The sequence below is a fragment of the Oncorhynchus masou genome, chromosome 24 (genome assembly GCF_036934945.1).
Source record: "Oncorhynchus masou masou isolate Uvic2021 chromosome 24, UVic_Omas_1.1, whole genome shotgun sequence".
Classification (NCBI taxonomy): Eukaryota; Metazoa; Chordata; class Actinopteri; order Salmoniformes; family Salmonidae; genus Oncorhynchus; species Oncorhynchus masou.
Genome location: NC_088235.1, coordinates 33,797,620 through 33,819,142, shown reverse-complemented (window position 1 = coordinate 33,819,142; position 21,523 = coordinate 33,797,620). Strand labels below are relative to the sequence as shown.

The 21,523-nt window shown below is 46.6% G+C and overlaps 2 protein-coding genes across 5 annotated transcripts in view; both read right to left on the bottom strand.

Moving 5' to 3' along the window:
- The window catches only part of cep131 (centrosomal protein 131), a 43,591-nt gene extending 36,096 nt beyond the window's left edge, over positions 1–7,495 (bottom strand). Inside the window, exons 1-3 of one of the 2 annotated variants that reach the window (XM_064933705.1) lie at positions 7,364–7,495; positions 6,184–6,380; positions 5,638–5,732 (exon numbers count right to left, since the gene is read on the bottom strand). In XM_064933705.1, the coding sequence (XP_064789777.1) occupies positions 5,638–5,732; positions 6,184–6,380; positions 7,364–7,472 (401 nt within the window). In that variant the 5' untranslated portion in view covers positions 7,473–7,495. The remainder of the gene's footprint in view (positions 1–5,637; positions 5,733–6,183; positions 6,381–7,363) is intronic. The other variant, XM_064933706.1, reaches the window with a different exon arrangement.
- A 202-nt stretch (positions 7,496–7,697) lies between these two features.
- The window catches only part of rnf213b (ring finger protein 213b), a 77,918-nt gene continuing 64,092 nt past the window's right edge, over positions 7,698–21,523 (bottom strand). For all 3 annotated transcript variants that reach the window (XM_064933701.1, XM_064933702.1, XM_064933703.1), the window contains exons 45-63: positions 21,213–21,335; positions 16,524–16,634; positions 16,081–16,311; positions 15,832–15,916; positions 15,697–15,731; positions 15,507–15,607; positions 15,261–15,411; positions 14,902–15,067; positions 14,624–14,727; positions 14,180–14,437; positions 13,840–13,972; positions 13,679–13,762; positions 13,121–13,301; positions 12,605–12,806; positions 11,931–12,008; positions 11,396–11,593; positions 11,063–11,152; positions 9,423–9,604; positions 7,698–8,431 (exon numbers count right to left, since the gene is read on the bottom strand). In XM_064933701.1, coding sequence (XP_064789773.1) covers positions 8,293–8,431; positions 9,423–9,604; positions 11,063–11,152; positions 11,396–11,593; positions 11,931–12,008; positions 12,605–12,806; positions 13,121–13,301; positions 13,679–13,762; positions 13,840–13,972; positions 14,180–14,437; positions 14,624–14,727; positions 14,902–15,067; positions 15,261–15,411; positions 15,507–15,607; positions 15,697–15,731; positions 15,832–15,916; positions 16,081–16,311; positions 16,524–16,634; positions 21,213–21,335 — 2,652 coding nt within the window. In that variant the 3' untranslated portion in view covers positions 7,698–8,292. The remainder of the gene's footprint in view (positions 8,432–9,422; positions 9,605–11,062; positions 11,153–11,395; positions 11,594–11,930; positions 12,009–12,604; positions 12,807–13,120; positions 13,302–13,678; positions 13,763–13,839; positions 13,973–14,179; positions 14,438–14,623; positions 14,728–14,901; positions 15,068–15,260; positions 15,412–15,506; positions 15,608–15,696; positions 15,732–15,831; positions 15,917–16,080; positions 16,312–16,523; positions 16,635–21,212; positions 21,336–21,523) is intronic.

Below are 21,523 nucleotides of genomic sequence, written 5' to 3'. Positions count from 1 at the left end.
AGTGTGTGTGTACGGCACTGTGTGTGAGTGTGTGTGTACGGCACTGTGTGTGAGTGTGTGTGTACGGCACTGTGTGTGAGTGTGTGTGTACGGCACTGTGTGTGAGTGTGTGTGTACGGCACTGTGTGTGAGTGTGTGTGTACGGCACTGTGTGTGAGTGTGTGTGTACGGGACTGTGTGTGAGTGTGTGTGTACGGGACTGTGTGTGAGTGTGTGTGTACGGGACTGTGTGTGAGTGTGTGTGTACGGGACTGTATTGGACTGTGTGTGTGTACGGGACTGTATTGGACTGTGTGTGTGTATGGGACTGTGTGTGAGTGTGTGTGTATGGGACTGTGTGTGAGTGTGTGTGTATGGGAGTGAGTGTGTGTGGGACTGCGCGGGAGTCCGCGCTCGGGAGACCACGCCCGCGGGAGTCCGTGCTTGCGAGTGCCCGCGGGAGTCCGCGCGCGTGGGAGTCAGTGCGTGCGAGTGCCCGCGGGAGTCCGCGCGCGTGCGAGTCAGTGCGTGCGAGTGCCCGCGGGAGTCAGTGCGTGCGAGTCAGTGCGTGCGAGTGCCCGCGGGAGTCAGTGCGTGCGAGTCAGTGCGTGCGAGTGCCCGCGGGAGTCAGTGCGTGCGAGTGCCCGCGGGAGTCAGTGCGTGCGAGTGCCCGCGGGAGTCAGTGCGTGCGAGTGCCCGCGGGAGTCAGTGCGTGCGAGTGCCCGCGGGAGTCCGTGCGTGCGAGTGCCCGCGGGAGTCCGTGCGTGCGAGTGCCCGCGGGAGTCAGTGCGTGCGAGTGCCCGCGGGAGTCAGTGCGTGCGAGTCAGTGCGTGCGAGTGCCCGCGGGAGTCAGTGCGTGCGAGTCAGTGCGTGCGAGTGCCCGCGGGAGTCAGTGCGTGCGAGTCAGTGCGTGCGAGTGCCCGCGAGTCAGTGCGTGCGAGTGCCCGCGGGAGTCAGTGCGTGCGAGTGCCCGCGGGAGTCAGTGCGTGCGAGTGCCCGCGGGAGTCAGTGCGTGCGAGTGCCCGCGGGAGTCAGTGCGTGCGAGTGCCCGCGGGAGTCAGTGCGTGCGAGTGCCCGCGGGAGTCAGTGCGTGCGAGTGCCCGCGGGAGTCAGTGCGTGCGAGTGCCCGCGGGAGTCAGTGCGTGCGAGTGCCCGCGGGAGTCAGTGCGTGCGAGTGCCCGCGGGAGTCAGTGCGTGCGAGTGCCCGCGGGAGTCAGTGCGTGCGAGTGCCCGCGGGAGTCAGTGCGTGCGAGTGCCCGCGGGAGTCAGTGCGTGCGAGTGCCCGCGGGAGTCAGTGCGTGCGAGTGCCCGCGGGAGTCAGTGCGTGCGAGTGCCCGCGGGAGTCAGTGCGTGCGAGTGCCCGCGGGAGTCAGTGCGTGCGAGTGCCCGCGGGAGTCAGTGCGTGCGAGTGCCCGCGGGAGTCAGTGCGTGCGAGTGCCCGCGGGAGTCAGTGCGTGCGAGTGCCCGCGGGAGTCAGTGCGTGCGAGTGCCCGCGGGAGTCAGTGCGTGCGAGTGCCCGCGGGAGTCAGTGCGTGCGAGTGCCCGCGGGAGTCAGTGCGTGCGAGTGCCCGCGGGAGTCAGTGCGTGCGAGTGCCCGCGGGAGTCAGTGCGTGCGAGTGCCCGCGGAGTCAGTGCGTGCGAGTGCCCGCGGGAGTCAGTGCGTGCGAGTGCCCGCGGGAGTCAGTGCGTGCGAGTGCCCGCGGGAGTCAGTGCGTGCGAGTGCCCGCGGGAGTCAGTGCGTGCGAGTGCCCGCGGGAGTCAGTGCGTGCGAGTGCCCGCGGGAGTCAGTGCGTGCGAGTCAGTGCGTGCGAGTCTGCGCGTGCGAGTCTGCGCGTGCGAGTCTGCGCGTGCGAGTCTGCGCGTGCGAGTCTGCGCGTGCGAGTCTGCGCGTGCGAGTCTGCGCGTGCGGCGAGTGCGAGTCTGCGCGTGCCCGCGGGAGTCAGTGCGTGCGAGTCAGTGCGTGCGAGTGCCCGCGGGATTCAGTGCGTGCGAGTGCCCGCGGGAGTCCGTGCGTGCGAGTGCCCGCGGGAGTCAGTGCGTGCGAGTGCCCGCGGGAGTCAGTGCGTGCGAATGCCCGCGGGAGTCAGTGCGTGCGAGTCAGTGCGTGCGAGTGCCCGCGGGAGTCAGTGCGTGCGAGTGCCCGCGGGAGTCAGTGCGTGCGAGTCAGTGCGTGCGAGTGCCCGCGGGAGTCAGTGCGTGCGAGTCAGTGCGTGCGAGTGCCCGCGGGAGTCAGTGCGTGCGAGTGCCCGCGGGAGTCAGTGCGTGCGAGTGCCCGCGGGAGTCAGTGCGTGCGAGTCAGTGCGTGCGAGTGCCCGCGGGAGTCAGTGCGTGCGAGTCAGTGCGTGCGAGTGCCCGCGGGAGTCAGTGCGTGCGAGTCAGTGCGTGCGAGTGCCCGCGGGAGTCAGTACGTGCGAGTCAGTGCGTGCGAGTGCCCGCGGGAGTCAGTGCGTGCGAGTGCCCGCGGGAGTCAGTGCGTGCGAGTGCCCGCGGGAGTCAGTGCGTGCGAGTGCCCGCGGGAGTCAGTGCGTGCGAGTGCCCGCGGGAGTCAGTGCGTGCGAGTGCGAGTCAGCGAGTGCGAGTCAGTGCGTGCGAGTGCGAGTCAGCGAGTGCGAGTCAGTGCGTGCGAGTGCGAGTCAGCGAGTGCGAGTCAGTGCGTGCGAGTGCGAGTCAGCGAGTGCGAGTCAGTGCGTGCGAGTGCGAGTCAGCGAGTGCGAGTCAGCGCGTGCGAGTGCGAGTCTGCGCGTGCGAGTCTGCGCGTGCGAGTGCGAGTCTGCGCGTGCGAGTGCGAGTCTGCGCGTGCGATTCTGCGCGTGCGAGTCTGCGCGTGCGAGTCTGCGCGTGCGAGTCTGCGCGTGCGAGTCTGCGCGTGCGAGTCTGCGCGTGCGAGTCTGCGCGTGCGAGTCTGCGCGTGCGAGTCTGCGCGTGCGAGTCTGCGCGCGCGGGGGTCTGCGCGCGCGGGGGTCTGCGCGCGCGGGAGTCCTGCGCGCGCGAGTGCGTGTGGGAGTCTGCGCGCGCGAGTGCGTGTGGGAGTCTGCGCGCGCGAGTGCGTGTGGGAGTCTGCGAGTGCGTGTGGGAGTCTGCGCGCGCGAGTGCGTGTGGGAGTCTGCGCGCGCGAGTGCGTGTGGGAGTCTGCGCGCGCGAGTGCGTGTGGGAGTCTGCGCGCGTGTGGGAGTCAGTGTGTGCGTGTGGGAGTCAGTGTGTGCGTGTGGGAGTCCGTGTGTGCGTGTGGGAGTCCGTGTGTGCGTGTGGGAGTCCGTGTGTGCGAGTGCGTGTGGGAGTCCGTGTGTGCGAGTGCGTGTGGAGTCCGTGTGTGCGAGTGCGTGTGGGAGTCCGTGTGTGCGAGTGCGTGTGGGAGTCCGTGTGTGCGAGTGCGTGTGGGAGTCCGTGTGTGCGAGTGCGTGTGGGAGTCCGTGTGTGCGAGGGGTCCGTGTGTGCGAGTGCGTGTGGGGGTCCGTGTGTGCGAGTGCGTGTGGGGGTCCGTGTGTGCGAGTGCGTGTGGGGGTCCGTGTGTGCGAGTGCGTGTGGGAGTCCGTGTGTGCGAGTGCGTGTGGGAGTCCGTGTGTGCGAGTGCGTGTGGGAGTCCGTGTGTGCGAGTGCGTGTGGGAGTCCGTGTGTGCGAGTGCGTGTGGGAGTCCGTGTGTGCGAGTGCGTGTGGGAGTCCGTGTGTGCGAGTGCGTGTGGGAGTCCGTGTGTGCGAGTGCGTGTGGGAGTCCGTGTGTGCGAGTGCGTGTGGGAGTCCGTGTGTGCGAGTGCGTGTGGGAGTCCGTGTGTGCGAGTGCGTGTGGGAGTCCGTGTGTGCGAGTGCGTGTGGGAGTCCGTGTGTGCGAGTGCGTGTGGGAGTCCGTGTGTGCGAGTGCGTGTGGGAGTCCGTGTGTGCGAGTGCGTGTGGGAGTCCGTGTGTGCGAGTGCGTGTGGGAGTCCGTGTGTGCGAGTGCGTGTGGGAGTCCGTGTGTGCGAGTGCGTGTGGGAGTCCGTGTGTGCGAGTGCGTGTGGGAGTCCGTGTGTGCGAGTGCGTGTGGGAGTCCGTGTGTGCGAGTGCGTGTGGGAGTCCGTGTGTGCGTGTGGAGTCCGTGTGTGCGTGTGGGAGTCCGTGTGTGCGAGTGCGTGTGGGAGTCCGTGTGTGCGAGTGCGTGTGGGAGTCCGTGTGTGCGAGTGCGTGTGGGAGTCCGTGTGTGCGAGTGCGTGTGGGAGTCCGTGTGTGCGAGTGCGTGTGGGAGTCCGTGTGTGCGAGTGCGTGTGGGAGTCCGTGTGTGCGAGTGCGTGTGGGAGTCCGTGTGTGTGAGAGTGCGTGTGGGAGTCCGTGTGTGTGAGAGTGCGTGTGGGAGTCCGTGTGTGTGTGTGTGTGCGTGTGGGAGTCCGTGTGTGTGAGCGTATGGGAGTCCGTGTGTGTGAGTGTGTATGGGAGTCCGTGTGTGTGAGTGTGTATGGGAGTCCGTGTGTGTGAGTGTGTATGGGAGTCCGTGTGTGTGAGTGTGTATGGGAGTCCGTGTGTGTGAGTGTGTATGGGAGTCCGTGTGTGTGAGTGTGTATGGGAGTCCGTGTGTGTGAGCGTGTATGGGAGGCTGTGTGTGTGAGTGTGTATGGGAATCTGTGTGTATGTTCGTAAGGGGCAAACTGGCCCAATTTTTTACAATCTGAACACCACCGATTCAAGTAGCTGCACATTCCTCTACACTTCCCTTTACAAGCTGCTGATATCTGGAGAGAGGCAACCCAATGACAGCTATGAAAGACAGTCGGGGGCTGGAGAGGAGGAGGAGCCTAGAAGGCAGTGGGTGGTGGTGGGGGGGCGTACTCGCGGCAGCTGCCTGACTATAGAATCTCTGCATGCTGTGCTGCACACACTTCTCCTTTCTCTGGTACCTTACTGTGGGGTAACCCGACCCCATGTCCCTCCCCCTCCAACTCCTGACAAAGCAGCTCTAGCTAGGACTCTGCTCCCCTACAACAGCCCCGGGTCCTGGGTCTCCAATTATAATACAGGCAGCCACTATGACACAATGCCCATTGTACAGTCCTTTAAAGAATGGTTAGGGATGCCAGCTGTTGCTCAGCGAGGAGAGACTAAGAGAGACTTAAAGAGTCAGCCGACCAGCCTCCCTTCCTCCCTCCATTCAAGCCGATGGAGCTCTAGCCACCATACTCCACTCTGCACTTAACTCACATACTGCTCTTCCAACTGCAAAATCAAATTCCACATATCGTCACAAAAACATACTGTGTGTGCCAACATGTTCCATCCAGACACACACATATGGTAGGATATGGGCTGACATGTATATTTCAGATTTAAATTAGGTTAAACAGCTAAAAGGAAACCTTTTAAATACTCCAATTCACATCAAAAGTTAATCACTTTCCAGAATAATTACACTAAGATTATTTGTTGGACAAATCAAAATCTGAAGACTGAGTGCCCAGCCTGAAGCATCTCCGACTGAATAATAATGTCATACATGCTGCAGCACATATACAGTACCTGAGTCAACGAAACGAAAACAATGTCAATATGGGGTCAACTGGGCTGGCTGTATAGAGACAATGTAGGAAAAAGTTGTGATGTGTGGCTCAGTTCGTTAGCTAGCAATGCTAAGGTTGTGGGTTCAATTCCTGCAGGGATCACCCATACATATACTAAATATTTAAGGTCTAGGATACCTTAGGCTGATGTTGGCTTGCTGGTTGACCTGTGTAGTACTGTTGGACCTTCTCAGGTTCTTGATAGAACGGGAGCTGCCAAACCCAGCATCACCCTACGGACAAAAACGCAGACAGAGGTAAATTAAATACAAGAGTTAGTTATCGGTAAATAGCCTACCCAATTTTACCTACCTCATCTCCATACTGTTTTAATGTATTTACTTTTCTGCTCTTTTGCACATCAATATCTCTACCTGCACATGGCCATCTGATCATTTATCACTCCAGTGTTAATCTGCAAAATTGTAATTATTTGCCTACCTCCTCATGCCTTTTGCACACAATGTATATACTCTTTTTTTTTCTTTCTTTTTTTTCTACTGTGTTATTGACTTGTCATGTCAGCACACACTCATATGGCAAACATGAGTATATTTGTTCCACACAAGGTTTGAAGTTTGGATTATATCTCAGCTCTAACACAGCTTTAACATATTAACACAGTAAAAGCCTAACTGACACAAACAGGGCTAACTTGCATCCATGCATACTGGTTTCACTCACCAGTGTGTTGCGTTTGCCCCTGCCTTCGCTGGCTACAGAGACAGACACAGAGCGGGAGAAGACTTTCCCTGGAGAGGCAGAGCTGGGCCGGCGGGACACCGAGAGCTGGGAGCCTGACAGAGACAGGTCCAGGGCATCCCCTGTTCCTCCGGCCTGGATGGACGACGGGCTACGGGTAGTGTGCATCCTGACAAGGCCTGTTAGAGGGAGAGAGGAAGAGTCATGATACACATGGACATTCAAAAAGGGACACACACACACACACACACAACTATTGTAAAATAACTGATTGGTGTGGGTTGATCAAGTTAAGAGGAGCAGATGCAGTCAACCACTTCCTCTTCAGCTGTTAGTTGCCATAGGCAACATAGTCACAACCGTAGCACTCAGATAACAGTAATACTTCAATTGAATTCACACCTCAACCACATTCACTCCATTCCCAATTAAATATATTTCAATGTTTTAGACTTCTTCCTAGGCAGATAACAATGATGGTCCATCTGCATTGTATGTCGTTCACCTGGGATTGACAAAATGTGACACTTTGCCTCAAGATCTATCTAGCTTGTAGTCCTTAACATTAGTGGAACAGTGTAACATGATTTCAGATAGCTATCATATCGTTGGCTACAATGTTTCGATGGAATCAGTGTGTAGGATATAGGTTAGTTGTGCCAAGTGAGGGGGGAATACGGGTGATAAGGAGAACCAAAGATAGAAATTGAAATGTTAAAACCACAAATAAGCGTAAAGTCGGCCATGCAAATTTACCTTGTGTTGTTATCGCAAATTACTCCAAAGCCAATGGTGACGTTTCAGTGAGAATAGCTACAGTATGTCTTGGTGGCACTGATTTATTAAATCAACACACGTTAACAGTAGCTACCTAAAAGCCAAGAGCTAACGTTAACTATAAGCCTAGAGCCTGTCAAGTGGGTCTGCTAGAAGCTAGTTTGAACAAGTGGTTGATGCCTAAAATGAGTATTTATGTGCAGCCTAACCTTCTATGTGTGGCGCACTAGGCTGGCTGGCTAGCTAGCTTAAGTTAGCTTGCTCTCATCTTTCTACACACAATAAGCGAAAAGCAACATGTTGGCTACGAAGCGAAATAATTTCAATAAATCCACTATAGTAGCTAGCTTGCTACAAACGGTCAGATACGATAGTCCTTCGTTACCACAGCTCCGTAGAAATATTCCGTGAACTTGCTCCATCAAAGCAAAGAGTGAGTGACAATAATACCCGCAACATCTTCTCTGTGGCAACCAGAAAACACAAGAACTCATCCTACTGAGAACTGTGATTGGCGGTAAAAACACAACGTCCTGGAAATCCAGAGGATCTGATAGGTGGAGTGGAGATGTCGGTTAGCAGTGCAGTGGCTAACAGGGCGTGCCCCAAACCCACTGTTTGGTTGACTTAGCAAGAGGGGTGTGTGACCCCCACCACCTGCGTCCTACCCAGCCCCAGTTGTCACGATATTACATTTTAACAAATCAGAAAGCGAAAAATAAGCTTTAAATGAGTTTACTTTAATTCATGGGAGCACAAACCAACGCACGTTTCAACACGGTTTATGGTAATTTGAACATTTGTTTCATTTATATATATATTTTCAAGTAGAACATATGAAAACAATTACAATAGACAATATAATGTTACTCGCTGTAATAGAACATCTTTATTTTGGTGGTCCAACAACGCATAAAAACATACAGGCTACTAGAAACCCCTTTTTACTGTTGGTCAAAGGTTGAATGGGTGTAAACTAGTACAGGGTCTTTAGAGATAATGGACAATATTCACACACAAGACTGTGGGAATAATTGTATATATAAAGTTAGCCAAGGAACTAGAGAGAGCCTAATATGTAATCATTAGGCAGGGGAAAAAAATCATAATTACATTTGACATTTTAGTAATTTGGCAGACACTCTTATTCAGTGCGACTTACAGGAGCAATTAAGTTAAAGTGCCTTGCTCAAGGGCACACAATTGGTCCTTGTTTGGATTCAAACTTTATATTTGCTGAATAATCAAACTCTGTTAAGCCACAATGTGAAAATAAACATATAATAAACAACCATCAAAACCAGCATCCTCTTCTTATCTCTTTCTAAACTCTACAGCCATTCTCCACATATCTGCCCCTTTGTCCAAAGTGATGTCCTCCGGTAGGGAGTCAAGCCCAGGCATGGGTGGGAGTCTCTTCTTATCCAAATGGTTGTCTAGAGTAGACCTGATGCTTTGGGACACACACACACACACACACACACACACACACACACACACACACACACACACACACACACACACACACACACACACACACACACACACACAAAGGAGGGGAAGAGAGGAGGCAACAGTTAGCATTGCAACCCCATTGTCCTCACCACACGCTGCATTCCTATTCAGTCCCTAGCCCCAGCTGCTGGTTTAGTAAGGGGGCAGGGGTGACCTGTGCCGGCTGAGTGTATATCACTTAAGTCCCTTTCCACTGACAGATGGGCGCCGGTAAGCATCACACCCCGGACCCTTCTGGCCCCTAGGAGTCAAAAGGGCCCGCCTCATGTCCCAAGGGGATCTCTCTCTGTGTGTCTCTCAGTGTTTGCTCCTGCTTTATTGGGATTGAAAGTGTCCATATAAACGGATTGACAGATTCCTCTAGTCTAAACATCAAAGTGTGGCCAGGGGTAGGGACAGGGCGGTAATCACTGAAAATACTAGAGGAACACGTTCTTTGTTGTAATATTTTTTAAGATCAGGAAAATGAATAATCAACATCAAAGTCCTGTCCAAAGGTGGGTGATGATGTTAATGACAGCAGTGCTAATCAAATAATTCAAGTGCTTTGTAAATAATGTGTTTTACAAATTTGTGCGACATTTGCCCCCATACCAATCCTTCATTCAGCCACAAATGGTTAGTGTCTTTGTTTGTTTTGTCAGTTACTGTTAATGACCATAAGAGGTTTGTTTAGTCAGTTACTGTTAATTACATAAGAGGTTTATTTTGTCAGTTACTGTTCATGACCATAAAAAAGGATGAGAGCTGGATTGCCAATGTGTTGACGACAAAAGCAGAAAGCAGCCAAAATGGCCCTTAGCCCCACTGTGACCTAGGTAGTCTACAGCACACACATCTCTCAGTGTTAACCATCTTTCCCACTAGCTCTGCTCTGTATAATAATGCATAAAAAATGCAAAAAAATGTAATACAAAATGGGCTCTTACTCCCAGTGTGGTAGATAAGCCTGGTCTGAAAAAGCCTGAGTGTTGGTCTTCAGGAGGAGGATTTCATGCAGCTCCATGGAGAGTATGTCAATGTCTGTCCCACTGAAGAAGACCCTCAGCTCTCTCCTCTCCTCCTTGGATAACTTCTGCTGGAACTCTGATGGCAGCCTCTGGAAAGGGTCCTGCAAACACATGACATCCATATGCAGCAAGCACAAGATAAATCACAGTGATATAAGTGATATAATTAGGAATAGAAAAACAGATCCTAGATCAGATTAAATCTCTGACTCACATCATCAGAAGAGGAGAACAAGACTCGCTTTTCATTAAATCAAATTATGAATCAAATTAATTTGTATTTGTCACAAACGCCGAATACAACAGGTGTAAACCTGACAGTGAAATGCCAACTTAGAAGCTCTTTCTCAACAATGCAGAGTTAAATAAGAAAAGCAAACGAATAATAAATGAAATGCACATGAATTAAGCTACAGTATCTACAAGGAGTACCAGCTGAGATTCAAACAAGCATATGTGAGTCTTAGAAAAGTGCTATATAAATCCCATGTATTATTATAATAAACAGAAATTCTGTTTTTTTAATCAACATTTGTTTTTGATTCAACGCCTGCCATGTCCAATGTCAATCGTTGCCTGGATTTTCAGACGGAGGCTGATCGCCTGCATGTGGTACCTGAGGTCAACCAGAGGTGGTTAACAGAGGTCAAGGGTCAGGTGGGTGAAAGGGTTGACAAACTACCAAATGTGGTCATAGAGGGGGTGTTTCACTTCACTGACAGAATTTGTATTGTTGGTTTGGTCTTTAAAAGTGATTTGGACTCGGTCTATCCACAGATTCATTGATATGAAAATATCAGTAGGGATAATTTCAACTCACTTATTGTTATGATTAGAACTGGTATATGTAACTAACTGCATGACTGTTTTACTCTCCACAGTGTAAAACAATAACTCTGGTTGTTAACACCAACACTGGGGGTTATTTTATACCACTGCGTGTTAATTCCACTCTTACAGAACGCCTGAATCAACACTAGAAATGTAACACTGAAAAATCGATGCTGGCCAATTTGATGTGTACTGCATATGTTAACTCACCTGTGGAGAAACAGGTATAGGCTATATGTTAACTCACCTGTAGAGAAACAGGTATAGGCTATATGTTAACTCACCTGTGGAGAAACAGGTATAGGCTATATGTTAACTCACCTGTGGAGAAACAGGTATGGGCTATATGTTAACTCACCTGTGGAGAAACAGGTATGGGCTATATGTTAACTCACCTGTGGAGAAACAGGTATAGGCTATATGTTAACTCACCTGTGGAGAAACAGGTATGGGCTATATGTTAACTCACCTGTGGAGAAACAGGTATAGGCTATATGTTAACTCACCTGTGGAGAAACAGGTATGGGCTATATGTTAACTCACCTGTGGAGAAACAGGTATAGGCTATATGTTAACTCACCTGTGGAGAAACAGGTATAGGCTATATGTTAACTCACCTGTGGAGAAACAGGTATAGGCTATATGTTAACTCACCTGTGGAGAAACAGGTATGGGCTATATGTTAACTCACCTGTGGAGAAACAGGTATAGGCTATATGTTAACTCACCTGTCCTCTGCTCAGCATCAGCTCAGACTTCCAGGAGGTAAGGAGCTGCCAGGTGAATGTGCTGTGTTCCAGTCTGCTCTCTCCAAGGACCTGGGACAGAGATATGTGAGAGGGGTACAGTCAAAAGGGCCAAAGCAGGGGGACCTCTGTAATAGTGGTCTCTCTATAACATATATTTGACATATAGTAGTATATGTGTGCCTTAGGAATGAGAGTCATGAGGAGAGCACATGCATAATCTACCCGGACAAAAATAGAAACAAGGAATAAACACGAATTACTGCATCTCTGGGCATTAGGTGGAGACATTGCTGGAGTTAAGAGTTACTCTACCTTGGCTACACTGCTAGAGATCTGTGGGCCCATCTTGAGTGACTCAGTCAGGTAGGACAAGAGTGGGGCTTGGGGCACTCCGCTAGTCTTCCCCAGGAACCGCAGGCCAATCTCCACCGCAAACACAGCGTCACACACGTCAGTGTATGAACGCAGTCCTGTCCTCATAGCACAGCAAACGGAGCCCTTCAGTGACTCCTGACAGACAGGACAACAGATGGAATGACAGACAGAGAGACAGACAGAACGACAAACAAAGAGACAGACAGACAGAACAACTGTAAGCAGAAAGCTAGACACAGTGACGCATAGCCTGGGAGACTAACTACCTCCCAGCCCAGTGAATGGAAACAGAGTGGAGTATGGTGGGTTTAGGAATTTGACCTTGAAACAAAATGGCCCTTTTAAACTCCACTGGGGAAAACTCCTGTGTGCGTACATACTTGGTTGGTATTGAATCCATGGGGGCAGGGCATGACTTCAATGCTTTAAAAAAAAGGATACAGTCTTAAACTGAGCGCAAACGTATGTTTACCTGAGGTATCTTAGCCCTGACTTCATCAAGGACTACTGAGAAGTCTTGCTGATATCTGTTCAAGTATCTTGAGGTGTCCTGCAAATACATGCCTGGTTAGTATACCTGCTACTGTAAATGTATTTTATAAAATAAAATAAAAAGTGAATTTATTTTCCTACTAGTATTGCCTTTGCTGATAACGACTTTACAGGGGAAAACTACTTACTATGACTGTTATACAGTATGTGGTTGTCTTACCTAGCTATCTTAAAGATGCATTCCTGGATCTTAAGCACAACAAGTTCGTAACATATTGTACGAATTGGATTCGTAACATATCATAGGAATTGCAATATATGTTGCAAAATATATATATATGTTTACAGCATGTAACATATCATACGAAATGGATGATGTAGTACACAATTGAATGACGTGGTAGTACACAAAAAACATGGACCCGCTTTGGCTCGTGAGCACCCCTTTCAAAACTACCGGCTGAAATTATACAACAGTTCTTGAGCATCACTTTAAGACGAATACACAAAGTAACTGTAAGTCGCACTAGATAAGAGCGTCTGCTAAATGACTAAAGTGTCAATGGAAAAATGTAAAATATATATATATACACTAAAGGAGAACAATGGCACAATAATTGTATAAATATGATATCGCAAAGTTTTGTCTCTTACTGCTTGGATGGTTGGTTTCCCAGCTAGGAAGCGGCGAACCAGTTGTGCCTGGATGTCTATCAGGTTGTAGCTGCTGTCTGTCTCCCTGCGTGTCCTCAGGGTGTAATGACAGTGGGATAACACCAGGGGGAGCAGCTCCCTCTCAGGGTGGCACAGGGTCAACTGTGTCTCTGACACCCCCTCCAGAGGAACACTGTAGGCACTGCAGGGGTGTAAGAAAAACATCTCACAGTTAAGATTCAGGGCCCAGTCTAGGATCAGTTTCAGAGCAGGAGTGCTGGTCTAGGATCAGTTTAGACTTTTAAATCATAGGAGTGCTGATGAGTAGGAGTGACTCAGAGTAGGAGTGCTGATGTTAATCATAATGATTTAAATGGAGAAACTCATCCTCGATCAGCTCCTACTCAGTCTGAGATGATTTTTGAATACAGAGTCTTCAAAGCCTATCAAAATCGCAAGGTCCATATATTAGCCAATCAAATGATCAAAAGTAGAAGTTTGGTAGGTGTGACTAACCTGTTGTCATGGTGACTGATTCTCCTAACCTCTCTGACCAAGCTGTTGTGAGTCTCTAACAGGAATTTGACCAGAATCTGGAGGCAGGACCCTGGACCGTGACGACAGGGTGACAGGAACTCCCCAGAGCTCTCCATGGTCAGCTCCTTCTCACAAACCTGTGGTGTCACACCTAAATCTGCTGCTCAAAACACATGCGATAAACACACAGTACACACACATCAAGACACAGAGTTAGATGGGGCGGCAGGTAGCCTAGTGGTTAAAGCGTTGGACTAGTAACCGAAAGGTTGGAAGTTCAAATCCTCGAGCTGACATGGTAAAAAAAAAAAATCTGTTATTCTGGCTCCGTACAAGGCAGTTAACCCACTGTTCCTAGGCTGTCATTGAAAATAAGAATTTGTTCTTAACTGACTTGCCTAGTTAAATAAAGGTAAAGGATACAGACAGGACTATTTTATCTGACAAGATTCCCCATACACATAGATACCCCATATACTGACACAAAACAGTGGTTACTATAGTATAGTGGGGAATAAATGTGCTTTCTGTACATACCATTGTTGGCCACGTCCATCCTAAGGCAGTTCCACACATTCATGAAGACCTTCATTCTCCCAAGCAGCACTTTCTTCTGGTACCCTACAGTGGTATAGTTTGGCGGTTGATTGATTGATTGATTGATTGATTGATCAACCTGAATAAAAACTCCCACATACCTGTTGGTATGTGCTGCAACACCTGGGCAATGCTCTGACTGGTCATCTCAGCTGTCAGGGGAAACATTCTGGACAAGTCAGCCTGTAAGGCAGCCAGCTCTGGTAGATGGTGGAGCTGTCTCACACACAGCACCTACAGTGGACAAACACAAATACATACACAGACAAACATGTCTTTAAGCACACTGACAAGTATGGAAACTCTCCCATAACATACTCCATTCTCAATAAACAGGTAATAATGTGGACAACATAATGTCATATGATGAAGGTCAATATAATGGAATGGAGTGATTTCGTCTTTTGAATCCCATTCTTGATCAGTTTCATTTCCAGTTACCTTCTTTAGGAAGAGTTTGAGGAGGGGTACGGTGTTGCTTCCCTGCTCCTGGTCCACTCTCTGAGAGAAGTGCTCCACGGTGAGGGTTTCAGACAGGCTCCAGAATGAGGAGTGGTGTGTGGGGCAGTCTGAGAGGGAGGGCAGCAGGGGCAGCATGGGTCGGGGGTCCGCATAGAGCAGTCTCATCAGTGGGCTTCCACCCAGCCTGTCATCTGCACTGATACTGACTTGAGCTTCAGCCAGTTTCCTCCTTAGATGCTGGAGATCAAATGGGTGGGTTAATAGGTACAATAAAAATATTGGACGTAGTTTAGTGTCCCAAATCAGTATAGTCCTTCACCATGAATACTGTATGACTGTGTTATGAAGTCCTTATGTACGTACCCTGCAAACCTTCAAATAAAGTGTTACCAGAAGCCTAAACTAATCCCAGTTGGACCATACCTGGATTATTGGGTTGATAACTGCATCACAGACCAGTTTCTCCCACTGTTCCCGTCCATGTCGAGAGGACAGGTCAGGTCTTGTGTGGCGATAACCTGGTTCAGCTGAAGTCACAAACTCACTCAAATACTCTGATGTGCAACCATTACATGACAATATTTTAGACATTTCTTTGTAAGAATTGTGGGGAACATTTTATTTATATTTTTTATATAATATTTGTAAAACTATTTGTAGGAACTATTTATTAAAACAGCATGGAAGAAAAGTGTAATCACCTGCAGTGAACTCCAGACAGGCTTGGAGAACCAGATGAATTATAACAGCCGTGTTGTCCATGTTCTGATCCAGTGTCCGACCCAGCACCTCCATGTCCTTCTCAAGGTGGCTCCACATGAACCCCAGGACATCTTGGACACCAGGATGGACCATCTGACTGACTGCCTGCACAGACAAAGAAACATTATTTTTTCTCACGCAGTTAACTTAACCAACATAATGGCTTTATGCCCATTTCAACAGTTGATAATTCCTTGAGATATTGTCCAGAAGTGATCAATGTACTTCCGAGCACAGGTTTCTTGTGATGCCTATTCCAACTACTTGATGTTAGCTTGAGATATTGGTCGGGCCTTACCTGGTAGTTTTTGATGGTCCCTTGCAGCATGGCCAGGTGGTTGAGCAGCCGAAGGATACTGGACTGGGCTGGTGACATCTGTCTCTCTGGGGCCTCAGCCCTTCGATAAGCCTCTCCCAAAATATGACCAGTCCTGGTCTGATCCCCCACACTAAATTCACACACAGAGGTCAAAGGTCAATGTGGCATTAACTCATAAACTAGATTTCTCAGTTGTATATTGGGAGAGACGGTTAAGCAAAGGACCTTTGTTTAGCAGCAGTAAATCCATCAACTGGGTTATGACCAACACCACCAACTGGAACACCGCAGTCAAGGCATTTGGATTTTGCCACTGGTTTCCCGCACTAAGATAAAGAAGAAGAACAGAGTCAAATTTATAGGAAGAAACTGCTAAATGAGATACCTACAAAATAAACAAGAAAATATCTCTCACCTCTCCAACAAAACACGCATGACCGTTGGCACAAACTGCAATCAAAATAGTAAAACGATTAAGTAATACTGCATATCATCAAGTGATGATGATGTCAAATGCAATACAAGAATACATTTGCCAGCAAATACTTACAATACATCTTGATGTTGTTCTCTTTAGTCATCCACTGTCGTGCCTCACTAGTGTGATCATCTGGCATGGTGGGCAAATAGGAGCCCTGTGGGACAACTGGTTATTCGCCTCAATGATCTTATTACAGTATCAACCCCAGCCCCTACCCCACTTGTAGAGATATCCCTTACCCCTTAGTCACAAGTGCCAAGGGGGTAGGGGCTGGGGGTTAATTTGGGATTCAGTGTATCAGAGAAAAGAGTGCCTCACCGTCATATTTTGAGGCTGGGAGGCTATCTGGTGGAGTGGAGCCAGCAGTGTAGTCCCACTGAGGAGCACAGCGTATGCATGGACCAGGAGCTCCAAAAGGAGGCGCCGTTGAGGTGGGACAATCTGGGAGATCTGGAGTCCACCTATCTGATTTGATAACAGCGCTGTGCAGAGCTCTCTGAATTCACCTGGTAGGCTGTGTTTCAGGAAGTCATCCAGTTTCCTTGTCTCCTGTAAGGAGAAGGCAGGGGAAAAAATACATTTCATACCACATGAGTTTATAACAATAAGGGACAATTTCCCAGACACAGATTGACCTTAGTCCTGGACTAATAAGAACGTTCGATGGAGAATCTCCATTTAGAATGCTTTCTAGTCCAGGACTAGGCATAATCTGTGTCCAGGAAATCGCCTAGAGTTTACTATAAATTGAGAATGGTCACCTGTGGAGTGGGGTGAATTTTGAAATCAGGTGATGCGAAGCGACAGGTGACCTGTCTGAACAAAGCCAGGACTAGGAGAACTTGGGCTGAAGCTCTGGAGCAGCTCAGATTCTAGAAAAAAAACAGAACACAGTCAGTCAGTGATTATCTTGAATGCACCAGAGGTCGATCAGCTTTAATATTGCGGAAAGATTGTTGCTTCCATCAATGTAATTGTCTGCATCATTTCCAATCCCCCATATATTTTTGGGGGTAAATATATACAGTTGAAGTCAGAAGTTTACATACACTTAAGTTGGAGTCATTAAAACTTGTTTTTCAACTACTCCACATATTTGTTGTTAACAAACTATAGTTTTGGCAAGTCGGTTAGGACATGTGCATGACACAAGTCATTTTTCCAAAAATTGTTTACAGACAGATTATTTAACTTATAATTCACTGTATCAAAATTCCAGTGGGTCAGAGGTTTACATACACAAAGTTCACTGTGCCATTAAACAGCTTGGAAAATTACAAAAAAATGTAATGGCTTTAGAAGATTCTGATAGGCTAATTGGCATCATTTGAGTCAATTGGAGGAGAACCTGTGGATGTATTTCAAGGACTAACCTTCAAACTCAATGGCTCTTTGCTTGACATCATGGGAAAATCAAAAGAATTCAGCCAAGACCTCAGAGAAAAGGCCGCTCAGCAAGGAAAGAAGCCACTGCTCCAAAACCGCCAGAAAAAACTACGGTTTGCAACTGCACATGGGGACAAAGATCGTACCTTTTGGTGTCCTCTTGTCTGATGAAACAAAAATATAACTGTTTGGCCATAATGTTCATCGTTATGTTTGGAGGAAAAAGGGGGAGGCTTGCAAGCCAAAGAACACCATCCCAACCGTGACGCATGGGGGCGGCAGCATCATGTTGTGGGAGTGCTTTGCAGCAGGAGGGACAGGTGCACTTCACAAAATAGATGGCTTCATGAGGAGGCAAAATGATGTGGATATATTGAAGCAACATCTCAAGACATCAGTCAGGAAGTTTACGCTTGGTCGCAAATGGGTCTTCCAAATGGAGAATGATCCCAAGCATACTTCCAAAATTGTAGCAAAATGGCTTAAGGACAACAAAGTCAAGGTATTAGAGTGGCCATCACAAAGCCCTGACTTCAATCCTATAGAAAATTTGTGGGCAGAACTGAAAAAGTGTGTGCGAGCAAGGAGGCCTACAAACCTGACACAGTTACACCAGCTCTGTCAGGGGGAATGGGGGCCAAAATTCACCCAACCTATTGTGGGAAGCTTGTGGAAAGCTACCCAAAACGTTTGACCTAAGTTAAACAATTTAAAGGCAATGCTACCAAATACTATTTGAGTGTATGTAACTTCTGACTCACTGGGAATGCGATGAAAGAAATAAAAGCTCAAGTAAATCATTCTCTCTACTATTATCCTGACATTTCACATTCTGAAAATAAAGTGGTGATACTAACTGACCTAAGACAGAGAATTTTTACTCGGATTAAATGTCAGGAATTGTAAAAAACTGAGTTTAAATGTATTTGGCTAAGGTGTATGTAAACTTCTGACAACTGTATATCGAATACATATTCGTTATATAAATAGGCCCTTTTCATTTTGCCCTGAATATTTTTGTTCATATAATTTAAAAAGCAGGTCACTTGGTGTAGGCAAAACCATAAGCAAATAGGTAAACTGTGATATGACTAAAGTGATTTTTCCACAAATAGACAGGTATTTTCCTTTCCATGGTAGCAAGATCTTATCTATTTTTGCTAACTTTCTATAAACATGTATTGGAGTGAAATAATTTCTTTCTTTTGGGATTTGTATACTGAGTATGTCCACATCCCCGTCAGACCATTTTATTGGTAAACTACACAGTAACGTAAAAGTTGTTTTTTTTGTGATCCAGTACGCAATACGCAGTACGCATTTCTTATCATAATTTGGTTTTAATCCAGAGAGGTTAGCAAAAGTATCTAGATCCTCTATAAGGCTGTGGGTGGATTCTAATTGTGGTTTTAAAAGAAAAACATGAATCATCAACGTACAATGACACCTTTGTTTTTAAGCCACGGATTTCTAATCCCTTAATATTATTATTGAATCCAATTTTAACAGCTAACATTTCTATGGCAATAATAAATAGATATGACGATAGTGGACAACCTTGTTTTACTTCTCTTGATAGTTTAAAACTTTCTGAGATGTAGCCATTATTTGCTATTTTACACATAGGATTACTATACATAACTTTAACCCATTTTATAAGAGATTCTCCAAAATAGAAATATTCTAGGCATCTATATATAAACGCCAGTCGTACTTTATCAAAAGCCTTTTCAAAATCAGCTATGAAAACCAGGCCTGGTATCCCCGATATTTCATAGTATTATATTGTTTCCAGTACTTGTCTTACATTATCTCTAATGTATTGTCCATGTAAAAAAACCTGTCTGATTAGGATTAATAATATCTGACAATACCTTTTCAATCTATGCACCAAGCATTTAGCTAGAATCTTTGCATCACAACACTGATGTGTAAGAGACCTCTATTTTTTAAATGGACTGGATCTTTATATATACCACTTGGATCCTGTTTCAATAATAATGAAATCAGATCTTCTTGTTGCATGTCCGATAATCTATCATTTATATAGGTGGTTAAAACATGCTCTGAGTATATATAAAAAAAGGTTGGTATACTTCCACTGGTATGCCATCCAGCCCTGGAGTTTTCCCAGCCTTAAAGGCTTCAATTGCATCAAGAAGTTCCTCCTCTGTAATTTGGCCTTCATATGAGTCTTTCTGTACAGATGTATTTTGACATTATTAATAGGGAAAAAATCCATACAATTAGCTCCGGTTAGTGGGGATGAAATAAAAAGATATTCTTAAAGTACTTTACTTCCTAATTCAAAATATAATTTGGCTAATCATGCGTAACTCCATCATTTGTAACCAAAAATTGGTAGCATTTCTATGTTGAAGATTGAAAAACTATTTGGTGTATTTTTCCCCATATTCCATCCAGTTAAAATATATTACACTGAATCTTTCTTGAAAAAGTTCCTCCATTTCTTTTTGTTTTTCCTCTAACTTTATTCTGTGCTTCTACGGTACAGTTTTTATTGCTATCTAACTTTTCTGTTAGTCCTTCGATTTCCTTTGTTAATATGGACTCTTTTGATCTAAATTGCTTTGTTTTATAGATGAGTACTGAATTGCATGGCCTCTAAAGGCATATTTAAAAGTGTTCCATACAATAAGGGGATCTGCTGTACCTATGTTATGTTGGAAAAAGTCAGTTATAAATTATTCTGTCCTAGTTATAGTCCTAGTTATAAACAAGTTATCATCCAGTAGGCTTTGATTACATTTCCAATATCCTCGCCCACGTGGAAATTCTGTAAGAGTAATATATATGCCAATGTGATGATCCGACCACATTCTGTCCCCTATCAACACTTTTTTAAACTTTTGGTGCTAAAGAGAATGACAAAAGAAAGTAATCATCAAGACGACTAGCTTGATTAAGCCTTCGTCATGTGTATCTCACTAGGTCAGGATAAGGATAAGTAATCCTTCTCACCCCCCCCCCCCCCTTAAATGATTTAGATGCACTATTGTAAAGTGGCTGTTGCACTGGATGTCAGAAGGTGAATTCACCAATTTGTAAGTCGCTCTGGATAAGAGCGTCTGCTAAATGACTTAAATGTAAATGTAAATGTCAGGGTATTTAAGCCTCCATATATCCACTAATTCCAATATATCCATGACATTCATGATTTCCTTAAGAGCCTGAGGGTGATAGTTTGTAGTGTGATTTCCTTTATGGTCCATAGAGGTATTTAAAACCGTATTAAAATCCCTCACCAAAATAATAAGAGTCAAGTGTTGCTTGTAGTGTTGATAAATTCTTATATATATTTTCAAAGAAGATTCATTATTTGGACCGTATAGGTTAATAAGCCATGTCTGTTTATTGTCCAATAACATATTTAAAATAATCCAACTACCTTGATGATCTGTTTGGACAATTTGCACATTTGGATCAAAATGACTCTTAATTAATATCATCACCCTTTTTGAATTTCTTTGCCCATGGGAGAAATATATTTTGCCCCCCAGTCCTTTTTCCACAAAACTTAATCTAAAATTGTTGAATGAGTTTCCTGTAAACAATAGATATTATATTCCTTCTCTTTTAGCCAGGTAAATACTATTCATCTTTTCTTATTATATATAAGCTATAACAATTATAACTGGCTAAACTTATTTCACCACTTACCATAATGAGACACGTTTCAATTCTATTTATTAAAATATATGTTTGTAAACGTACCATTAAAAAGTAAAAAAAATATTAATTAAAAATATTCTTTCTAATGGATCTAGTCTGTATGTCAAGTAAGGCTTCTCTCAGAATGATGTTCTCCTTTTTAAGTTAATTGACTTAGGTTTCAATCTTATTGACTGTCCCCCTTAGCTTGTTTGTGTCTTTCTCCAATGTCGCAGCTTTGACATTACAAAGAACATTTTTGTCATTTTGCAGACGCTTTTATCAAAAAGACGTACAACGTAAAGAGGGTAACACCATTAAAACACTATTTTTTAGAACACTGTGATAAACTACATCTCTATGTTCCAGGGATGTGTGGTAAGGACGCTGACCTGCAGCGTTGTCCGGAGGGGGTCAGTATGAGCATCTAGCAGGGCCTGAGTCACCCCATCCCTCAGGGCCTGGTATGACGGACCACAGCACAGGAACCGGTCCACCTCTGCTGGAATCAGCCTCTGTGAAAAACAACATGTGAAAGTAGGATGTGTAAGGGCCTATAAAGTGTGGACAGCATTTGGCCAACAAATATTTATTATTAATTTAATTTGATAGGATGATCATGATCAACCTCGCATCTTGCAGGTACCTCATTATTGTTATGTTGTTTTCTCAAGGATGTCTGTCACCATGGTTAATGCAAGAG